Source organism: Podarcis tiliguerta, assembly GCF_965153285.1.
Source record: "Podarcis tiliguerta genome assembly, chromosome: 3".
In the NCBI taxonomy this organism is placed as follows: domain Eukaryota; kingdom Metazoa; phylum Chordata; class Lepidosauria; order Squamata; family Lacertidae; genus Podarcis; species Podarcis tiliguerta.
In genome coordinates this window covers 67,267,452-67,278,362 of record NC_139536.1, presented here as the reverse complement: position 1 = coordinate 67,278,362, position 10,911 = coordinate 67,267,452, and the positions used below count along the sequence as shown (strand labels likewise).

The following is a 10,911-nucleotide window of genomic DNA, read 5'->3' as shown; positions in this document are numbered from 1 at the left end:
TTTAATTTACATTCACAATAGTGAAAGTCCTTTATTATAAAAGTGTTATTTTTTTTAAAAAATGAATATTTTGGTAATACTGAGGAACTATATTTTTCAAGGTAAATATAGAAGTACAGAAAATCAAATGGGAATGCTGCCTTCTCCAGTTTTGTTTTACCTTTAATTGTTAACAGATGCTCGTGTGCAGAAGTACATTTGTGTTAACCCAGCATCATACGTTGAATTATGCAATGTGACTCCAGCATAAAGTTGAATGACTCCATCCAGAAATTGGTTCATCAGCCACTTCTAGTTTACAGTTGCCTTAGTGAATGTGTGAAAACCTCTTCAGACAACCTGACTCCACAAGAATGGCTATTTATGTGGTTGAAGTATCTTGAAACTTATACATTTTCCCTGTGGTCTTTCATAATACGGACAAAAATGTGGAGACCATACAATCACAATTCCTTCTAATCATAGTAGCAGATAAATTTACCAGGCATATTTCCAGAGCTCCAAATGTTTATTGTTATTAATTTATTCAATGTGTATACTGCCCTTCATGTGAAGATCACAACATAAAAATACAAAATCAGAATACAAAATAAATCATAAAAGAAAAGCAAACTATTAACCCCCCACCCCACCCCCAATTTTTTTTAAAAGGCAATATAGTGGTACCTCTGGTTACGTACTTAATTAGTTCCGGAGGTCCATTCTTAACCTGAAACTGTTCTTAACCTGAAGCACCACTTTAGCTAATGGGGCCTCCTGCTGCCGCCGCGTCGCCAGAGAACGATTTCTGTTCTCATTCTGAAGCAAAGTTCTTAACCCAAGGTAATCTTTCTGGGTTAGCGGAGTCTGTAACCTGAAGTGTCTGTAACCCGAGGTACCACTGTAGAATGTTTATCGGTCCAAGGCCTGGTTGAAGAGAGACGTTTCCGTCTGTTGCTTAAAGCTATATAATGAAGGCATCAAGCAAGCTTCCCTGGGGAGGGCATTCTACAAATGGGGTCACTGCAAAAAAGGACCCTCAAGACATCTTTTGGAGGGAGCACATGAAGGAGGGCTTCAGGTGATTATCACAGGGTGTAGGTCAGTTCATATGGAGAGAGGTAGTCCCTGAGGTACTGTGGTCCTAAGTTGTTTCTGACAATGTGTGGGTTGTAACAGAGATAGCATGAGTATTTTTGGTGCCTGAAATAAATGCAGATGACATTGGATGGGTGCATCCAATACATAATTATAGCAGTGCGACCCCAACTCCTTGTGGGGCCAGAGGAAGTGTCCTGAGGCTCAGCTCTGCCTGGCTTTGTCAGCCTCCTCTGTTGGTTGAGTTGCAGCATAAAGGAGGAATCCAATGTAGCCACTCCAATGGTGGGTTGAAGTAGCTAGTGGAGACCCTGGAAACCGGGCTGGGCTGACACAGGATTCAGCAGCTCCTGTGTGGACTCTGCTGCTGTCAGGCAATGGTGACGGGTCTGATCTGGGACTCTGCAGTACCAGCCTGGGAGCTGGCACAGTGTAGGGGCATTTTTCCTGCTCCCACCTTCTGGCACGAGTGCTGGGGCTGTGGGTGCATCACTGGGTACACTACTTCGCGAAGCCACACCGCTGCCAGCCATAATTTAGGATTGCAGCCTTGATTATTAACCGCCTTCCACTTTTTACTGTTACTCTAATGTCTACTGTGAGGTGGGCCACTTCACCCTGTAGAAATTACATTAATAATAGGTTTTCCCTTATTTGGATTGCCTGAAGCTCAGAATCAAGTCATTACTGTAACATCAGTACTTTAAGGATACTCCCACTACATTTGATTTGATTCGAGAAAAGAATGCAGAGTGTGTTTGTGCCACATAGGAAACTTATGAATATGATAATTTTACAGCTTGCCAGGATGCCCGAGAGAAATGCTTCCATTTTATAGTGCAATAAAACCTGTTGATCACAGATGCTCTTATAAGTCACTGTTTTCATAAGAGGTTTAATAACTTAATATCTGCTAATTTTAAAAAGCTGGCAAGGAACAGGCAGAAATAAATACAGCTTATTCTAAAAGGAGTCAGACGTTGGTCACAGAATGCAAACGTGTGTGAAAATGCAGATCATTCACAAGCATCAGATCTGGGCCTGCCCTTTCACACTCCCAACTCAATGTGAAGAGTTCGTTTTATTTTGGCCTCAGCCCTGGTGTTGTATTGAAGCATAACTGGTAAATCTGAGGAGTTCTTATAAGGCCTTGAATGAATTAAGGCCTTGAATGAATAATTGGCACCACACATGAACATTCTGTCCATTTTCTTAAGTCCTGTTTCAAAAAAATAAATCGTAAGCGTAGTGAGTAAGATTTTGTTCTGCACACACAGAGAAGTGCGTATGTATTCTGTGAAATGGATGCAGAGGTGTGTAGTAATGTCTAGTCACTTTTCAGTTCCTTTGACAAACTAAAGCTTCCTGGTTAAGTTGTCTTCTCCCTAAAAGTTTACTTTGGAAAATATCAGCTCCTTTTGGAACGGGCCAATTAACTGCTGTTAATTTCCTTCTGCTTGGTCAATGTCAATGTTGTTGTCCCCCCCCCCCCAGGAAAGCCCCAGCTTTTTCTTTCATGTAACTAAACATTACGTATACAAACTTGCGTATTCTAAACTTGTCAGGAAAGAGCGGCTGACAACATGGCAATTCTGAATGCTTCGTTCCAAAAGCAGGGTGGAGACTTTTCCATTCATGTATTAAATACCATCAGAGACACTTTCAGATTTTCCTTCCATAGCTTTATGGCACACATGGAATTGTTTTGTTTAACATATTAATCAGAACCTTACTGTTCAACCAAAGAGGGATGCAATTAAAGCAGGGGGTAGGGACCCTGTGGGTCTCCGGATGTTGCTGGACTACAATTCCCATCATTGCTGATCATAGGCCATGCTGATGTGGCTGATGGGGAGTAGAGTTCAACAACATCTGGATGGCTGCAGGTCTCACCCCCCCCCCAGGTTCAATCTCCAGCATCTGAAGACAGGGCCGCCACAGGGGGTTCAGATGTACTAGGTCCCATAGCCAAGAGGGGCCTCAGGCTATCAGCTTTCTTTTTCTTTTTAAAAAAAGTCTCTAGCCCTTGTAACTTCCTTACAATTTCAGTTGAGATGAGTCAACCTGGCTGCTCCCAGCTCTCAGTGTCAATGAGTAAAGTCAGAGAGCTCAAGTGTGCACATTGTGATGACCTGGAAGTGGCTGGGAAAGGAGGCAGAACAGGGACAGAGTAGGCTTATCCGTGCTTTGACGCATGCAGGGTCAGGAATATTACCTCTGTGCAAACTGTTCGTTATTCGTACTGGGCTCAGAAAACCCTGCTGGCACCACTTTCTGAAGGGCACCATCCTTGCTTTGGAAACATGTAACCAATGCAAGTGCCTGGTGTCTTTGTCTGCACCAAACTCAGACTAGTGATGTTAGGGCCCAGGAGCAGCCAAAGCTTGCCCAAGATTCTCCAACCCAAAACTAGATCCCACATCACAATCCAGGGCAAGCGTTCATTTCAGCTTTGATGCCATGGTTCTGAGAAGAGGAAATAGGAACACAGATGGGGTATTCATAGAATTGTAGAGTTATAAGGGACCCAAGGATCATCTGGTCTAACCCCCTTCCAATGTAGGAATCTCTCTCTCTCTCTCTCTATATATATATATGGAGGAAATGTGCAGCCTTGAAGCAGACTGGTTTACCCATACCTAAACTTCTTTTTCTTTACATGACATGATTTCTTGACAATTGATGACTTGCTGCTGAACGAGCAACCAGCCTTTGCTGAAAGTTCTGCCAATGTCTGTGGAGCTTGATGTGCAATCAGTGGTTTAATGTACTTGCTTTGATGTTGCAGTCATGAAGTGAAAATATAAAAGTGTCATCAAGGACATTGAGTGTGAGCAAAATTCTTCAGCTGACTCAGATCAAAGTTCTGGCATTTCCCTACCACTCAACATGCTGTCTCCAGGTGCTGCATCTTTCTGTATCGTGGCTGGGGATGGGGAGAGAGGGAGAGAGAGGAGGGAGGAAACCAATGGTCCATGTTTTATATAGATCTGTATTTTATATGTAGTTAGCTGGTTCCCAGTTCTTACAGCGCATTTGCTTTGCATCGTCACTGCCAGACTTTCCTTGTGTTCTCATCTGATGAATGCACATTTTTCAGCCTGTTTCATCATTGCCAAGGTCGTGGCACACAGGAGCCACCTAGCGGAATGCTTAATAATAATAAAGTTAGTTTCGACCCCCTTCACTACTTCCTCTTTTGTCAGTCCCCACGCAAACAGGAAATCTTAACACTCGATTCTTCTGAGCATACTGATTTGCATTTTTTCTATAATCCTCTTTCCTGTTGAATGAGCATAATTTTTACCACCTGTATCTTGCCACTCCCCAAAGTCAGGGTAGCTAGTAGTTGCTCGAAACATTAAAATCACAGCAGATAGGAAAGGCATGGCTTCAACTAAAATTTGCTGCATGATCAACGGCCCAGGCATTGCTTGGAGGAGGAAAAAAAGAGGATGGGGAATGGGAAACAGAGGGAAAAGGTGTGGTGGTTTGTATTTGTTTCTACTTGGGGGGGGGGGGCTTTAATGAACAGGTTTTCAAAAAGGCAAATATGTTCCTGTGGCCATGTTCCATAAGTATTTGTGAATCTGCTGTTTAAATATCTTATAGGAAATTTACTATATTTTGTGCCAATTGTTGGTAGCTTTCAGTAGCTCTGGGATGCGGGTGGTGCTGTGGGTTAAACCACAGAGCCTAGGACTTGCCGATCAGAAGGCCGGCGGTTCGAATCCCTGCGACGGGGTGAGCTCCCGTTGCTTAGTCCCAGCTCCTGCCGACTTAGCAGTTCAAAAGCACGTCAAAGTGCAAGTAGATAAATAGGTACCGCTCCGGCGGGAAGGTAAACGGCATTTCTGTGCGCTGCTCTGGTTTGCCAGAAGCGGCTTAGTCATGCTGGCCACATGACCCGGAAGCTGTACGCCGGCTCCCTCGGCCAATAAAGCGAGATGAGCGCGCAACCCCAGAGTCGGTCACAACTGGACCTAATGGTCAGGGGTCCCTTTACCTTTACCTTTCAGTAGCTCTAAGCCAGGGATGGCCCTCCAGATGTTGAATACCCAGCTTCAGCTCTAGCTAGAACAGCCAATGTGTGGGATAACCTTCATATAACCAACACGCTTAAGTCTAATTAATGCACAAAGGGGTTAGCTAGGTCACTCCCTCTCAGCTTGGGAGGAAGGTAATCAAGCCTATTGTCCTCTATCAGTCTACCTGAGAAGCTGAGTGAAGAGGTTTTTTTGCTGGTTGCTGCAGCTCAGACGGCATGGCTCTAACAAGCCAATCTTGTGTTCCTTTGCCAATAATTTAGGAACTTTCACCACTGCAACAAGCCAAGTTTTACTAGTTACGTTTTCTGAGTGATATGTGGGAAAGCAAATGAATCTCATTTTTGGAGAGTTTATAAGTAAACCATTTTTATCTGATCAAACGTGGTCTTACTCTACGCTGGGGGAGAAGGGACTATTTTGGAAGGAGCTCACACTTGTGTAATGTACTTCTCAGTGGTGACTGTTGCCCATCGGGGCTACTAAGGTGGAAAGCAGGGAACCCAAAAGTATTCGGAGCCAGAGCCAATGATAAGCATAACCAACTAATTCTAGTTTTGGACCCACCATCTACCTCCCGGCTCAGTTGTATAAGGGCAATGCAGAGACTAAGGATGCTGCGGCTGTGAAGCAGTGCCACTCTCTGGCTGGCTGTAAGGAAGAAAGAGGAGAAGTGAGGGCAGGCTGAGGCTGGTAGGGCATGGACCAGCCTCTCCTGGTACTTCCATTAAATTCACAAAACAGTCTGGCTCAGTCCCATTGTTATGAAGATAACATAAAAAGAAGAATTGTGTATCCTGCCCCTAACCCTTTTTGGTTTGCTTGGAAATTAATAATTACCACTTATGGTTCTAATAAAATAAAATAACAGCTCAGACCATTTAAATGCAGCAAGATTTGCAGGAGGATGTGATGAAGAAGAAACCCAAAAAGGAAGTGGTCTATAAACATGTTTTACAGTAAAGTCTCCAAATTCTCTTTCTCTATCTCGCGCCAAAAGTGAAACCGTTTGTGACTGCAAATAGTTTCAAACTGCAGATTTCCTCTTTCAAATTAGCGCCTTGCTTCCTGTGAAGGAAGAAAGTGTATCAGAGGACTGACGTAGAGCACCAAAGTAGTCCCAGGGAGCAGGATGGACAAGTTTCGTGCAGTGTTTGATTTCTGCCTTAATCACCAGAAGGCACTGGGCTATGGAGCTGTCTCTCTGTTGACGGTTGGCAGCGAGCGCATCTTTTCTGCCGTGGTCTTCAAATGCCCTTGCAACTCCTGGAATATGCTCTACGGCCTGGTCTTCCTCTTGGTGCCAGCCCTTATTCTGTTTCTGCTTGGCTTCTTGCTCAGTAGCCAGTCTTGGAAGATACTCACCGGAAGCTGCGCCCCCAACAGGCTGTGCAGGTGCCCTCACGGGACCCGATTCCGGCACTACTTGAAAGTGCTGGGGCTGGTGATTGTCAGAGCATCTGTTGCTCCCTTGACATGGATTGCTGTGGCCTTACTGGGAAGCCGCTTCTATGAGTGTGCCGCTTCTGGGAGCTCTGCAATGCAGGCGTACATGTGCAAAGGCAAAGGGGGTGAGTGTGTTGAGAACATGCCTCGGGTGCCTTGTCAGAGTGGCACTGCTACCTCGGAGATGCAGGATATGCTCATGAGCCTTCAAGCACAGTCTCAGGTTGGTATAACCTCTTCCAGATGGCACTACTAAGTTATGACTTGTAAATTGCATGGGTGGGTGGGGAGCATCTCAACTTGGGACCAGGGGCACTGAAAGGCTGCCTGCTCGTGTATAAACTGGGATTATTTGGGGGAAATTTACTCATGACACTGTACCCTACAGCGTATCAAGTGGTAGTGACCTGAAAATGTGCATTTTCTGGAATGCCCTTCCTTCTGCTGTTTATGTTTCCCTTCTTTTTCTGTTTATGCTTTCCCCTTAGTAACTAACTCTAAACTCCTCTTTTTACAACATAGCTAATATTCAGATGCTACTTGAAAGTGTTAGAAGCATCATGTGATCATGTATGTAGTTCAACTTAGCAGACTTCAACAGGGCCTTATAAGGGACATTATGTGGATGGCAGTATAAAATCCCAGCCTTTAAACAAGGGCACTTGGAAGGATAAGGTGTGGGCTGATGAGCCATCTGTTCATACATGATTCTAGATTCAGGTAGGTAGCCGTGTTGGTCTGATGCAGTCGTAATAAATAAATAAATAAATAAATACATACATACATACTTTTCAGGGCAAGAGTGAGGCATGGGTCATGTGACTCATGTGACACATCCTGGGAGATGTGCATCCAGGTTTGTATTGGAAAACATTGGAAGGTGTGGGATCAGATAATAAGAATCTATATAGACAGCAGTTATATGAACCTGCACATTTAGCATTTATTTTGCAGGAATTAATGAAATCTATACAACTGGGGAAAAAGATGCAATTGAAGCAGGGGTCATTTGCCTAACAGAGATAAACCAGAGTAACCACTTGGCTATCTTTGAAGAATTCCTCTGGCATGGTAAAACATAAATAATTTCAGGGCCATGAGAATATGCCCAAATGAAACGTGATAAGCTTGTGTCAGAAAAATAGAGTGCTATATAAGATCCCAGTAAGGATCTTGTTGTCAGCATGGGGTCTGCACCATTTGCCTGTAAGGAGTTTGAAACCACTGCTGCCTGGAAGAGAGGGGATTCTGGCAGACTACAAAGGGGTCGTAAGAATATATCTGCTCCATTCACTTTGCTCTTTACTCATATCATCCTATGTATAAAACTGTTAAAGAGCAACCCAAGTGTCTTTTATTGCCTATCTGAATGATAAAAAAAAGCTTGGGGGTTTGGCCAAACACAAAGCTCTGTAGTAGAGCATGTCCAGAAGGTCCCAGCTCCAATCACTGATATTTCCAAGGTAAAGCAGCCAGAGATTAGAAAGAGCTCAGCTTGGATCCTGGATTGCTACTGCTGATCAAAACAATAGACAGTAATGGGCTAGGTGGACTAATCGTCTGAGCTAGTAGGTTCCTGGTATTTGGGGGGAGAAATAGTTCTTACAGACATGACACAACCCCAAGTTAATACTAGGCAAGAGTTCTATGGGGCTCTCTGATGCAAACCTTGTTCTTATCTCTCTTGTGCTTCTTTGCCAAGGTGCTGGGGTGGAGTTTGATCGCCAGTGTCTTCATATTGGCCCTAGTTTCTACATGCATCTCCCGTTGCTGTTCTCCAGTCAGTATTCTCCAGCTTGCCTTCTGGAGAGTGTACCTGGAGCAAGAGCAGCAGCTTTTTGAGCAAAAGGCGAAGGATCACGCAGCGAAGCTGGCAGAGAGGAACGTCAAGTGCTTCTTTGATTCCACAGAACTGGACGAGTTTCCAACTCCAAGTGCCAAAGAGTGGCACGGCATTTCTTCCTTGTTCACCTTTAACCCTAAAAAAGATTACTACAGCATGATGCACAAATATAACAGCAGCAAAACCAACACTGGCAGTCTTAGGTCTGTGGAGGGGGATACAGTTCCTTGCTGCCTGGGGTTTGTGGATGGCGCTGGTGGTATTGACACACAAGGTTTATAGTGAAATAATTGCCCATCAGGCTCTGTTACAAGAAGATGTCTAACTGAACGTGGTTGTTATTTCCTCTTTCCTTCCCCCCCCCCTTCTTTCTCTTGTTTTTTGGTGTTGGGTTGTGCTTTATATGTATGGTGTGTATACAGCCTGACCGTAATTAACCTCTGACTCCTACTAAGACATACAGTGGTACCTCTGGTTACATACTTAATTTGTTCCGGAGGTCCGTTCTTAACCTGAAACTGTTCTTAACCTGAAGCACCGCTTTAGCTAATGGGGCCTCCTGCTGCCGCCGCGCCGCCAGAGCACGATTTCTGTTCTCATCCTGAAGCAAAGTTCTTAACCCGAGGTAATATTTCTGGGTTAGCGGAGTCTGTAACCTGAAGCGTATGTAACCCGAGGTACCACTGTACCTGCTTATCTAGGCTTTGGCTGGCCACTAATTCCCAGCCTGGAATAATATATTGCAGACTACCATGGGTGGAAGACAGATAGATAGGTAGATAGATGATAGATAGATATAGAGATATGAGGTTTATTTTACTGAATCTGCTTGTATCTTGTCAATCCCTCTTATATTACTCAGATGAAATGTGGCACAAAGTATTTTAAAAATAAAAGATTCAGGAGTCCCTCCCCCATGATGCTTTGGATTACTGGATTTGGAAGGAACCAAATGCCCAAACTGCACATGAGAGGGAGAGCATAGGTGGAAGTCTTATGCCATGTTTCTGATCTTCCAAACAATTCAGGCCAGTGGACACATTTGAAATACTGAGAAAGCATCGTGGCACCAGTCACAAAATGTCTGTCATAGGCACGTGACATAACACAAAATGGTTTACCACATTCAAAAGAGCAGGAAAAGAGACATGACCACAAAATGGTATTAGCATGCCACTCGCCAGCTGGAAAAAGACATCTACATTTGCCACACTTATTCACACAGAAAAGCTCTTTGCAGCTCTAATCTGTTCAGGGGTGATGGGAAGATGGGTTCCAATTTTGGCATCCAACAAAATTTTATTTTTATGGTATTTATAAACATATTTCTTTCCTGCAATATAAAGCATCAGGGCAGTTTATAGTTTTAACACATAAAACAAATGGGCATGTTTACGGCACATTCAATGCAAGAGACGCTGAGCCAGGAATTAAGCAGGAAGAGATACGTTTCTCTTGCATTGTGGATTTTATGAGAGGATATTTACTGGTATTTATGGGCATCATGTTCACTGGCACATGTGGGCACCATGTTGGAGACCCCTGGTTCAGAGAATGAGGAAAATGGCATCCAAATTGAGTTAGTGTGTGTGGACTGATACTGGGCTACTTGCCCAAATGAAACTTTCACCTTGCCTGTCAAGGAGTAAGAAAAAGGACATGGGGGGGGGGGGCAACTGGATCTCTTATGTTCCCAAGGGGCCCCCAAAAGGAAGCATGTGTTTGGGTATTTCCACTGGAATCATGGGAAAAAACTGTTTGGTCTGGGATCCTTCTGCAGCCACAAAAAGAGTAGTACACTTACCCTGCTTCTAATAAATTAACCAGTGCAACACAAAATGTTTCTGCTGGAAAATCCTTGTCTTACCCCATTATTTGCTTTCTTGTTTGTGCAATCCATATCTCAGGCACCCCTTAGCCCATTTCTTCCCAAATCCTATAAGCATTTCCTTCCTTCCTCACTCATAAGGTTCTTTAAGTTATCTGTTTCCTCCTAGAAAAAGCTGAAGTCCGAACTCAGTTGCTTCTTCAGTGGGAGAAGGAACATGCTTGTTGTTGGTAGTCGGGTGCTGGGCAAGTCTGCACGGTTGCTTTCTTGCTTGATGATTTCCAAGTGACCCTGAACAGCATGCTCAGGCCTCCCCCAAATCTTAAAACCAGTGGCATTTGGGTTTCATCTGTTCAGGCATGATCAGTTGTTGACATCCTGAGAAAGCAGTGACCTATAATAATACTCTCTGGCATTGAAAAGGAAAAGGACCCCCCCACCCAAGGGGAACATTCAGCAACACTGGAAATCCCCTCCCTTTCAGCAGTTTTTCAGTGGCTGCTATGAAAAGAGTTCACCATTTCAGGAAGCATCGCCTGAACTCTAAATTGGCTTCTTCCCTTTCCCTTAAATAACATCATCTGGTTCATTCTGTGATATGAAAGGGGGGAGGGGGCTAGGGTTGATCACATGACTATTGCCAGGGAGCACCGCTTCTCATTCTCAATTGC

At 44.1% G+C, this 10,911-nt stretch overlaps 1 protein-coding gene across 1 annotated transcript; it reads left to right on the top strand.

The window, feature by feature from the left end:
* Positions 1 to 6,125: 6,125 nt before the first annotated feature.
* Positions 6,126 to 10,251, top strand: LOC310674483 (calcium homeostasis modulator protein 6-like). The gene is made up of 2 exons (XM_083433725.1): positions 6,126 to 6,792; positions 8,272 to 10,251. Exons 1-2 carry the CDS (start codon positions 6,256 to 6,258, stop codon positions 8,692 to 8,694), a joined length of 960 nt encoding a protein of 319 aa, XP_083289851.1. The 5' UTR covers positions 6,126 to 6,255; the 3' UTR covers positions 8,695 to 10,251.
* Positions 10,252 to 10,911: the final 660 nt, after the last annotated feature.

What these genes read in the sequence shown, in the direction of transcription:
- LOC310674483 (XM_083433725.1), top strand. Translation starts at nt 6,256, where the DNA reads ATGGACAAGTTTCGTGCAGTGTTTGATTTCTGCCTTAATCACCAGAAG. An exon ending in GCCTTCAAGCACAGTCTCAG is followed by an intron (nt 6,793 to 8,271) that starts GTTGGTATAACC and finishes TTCTTTGCCAAG; the next exon opens with GTGCTGGGGTGGAGTTTGAT.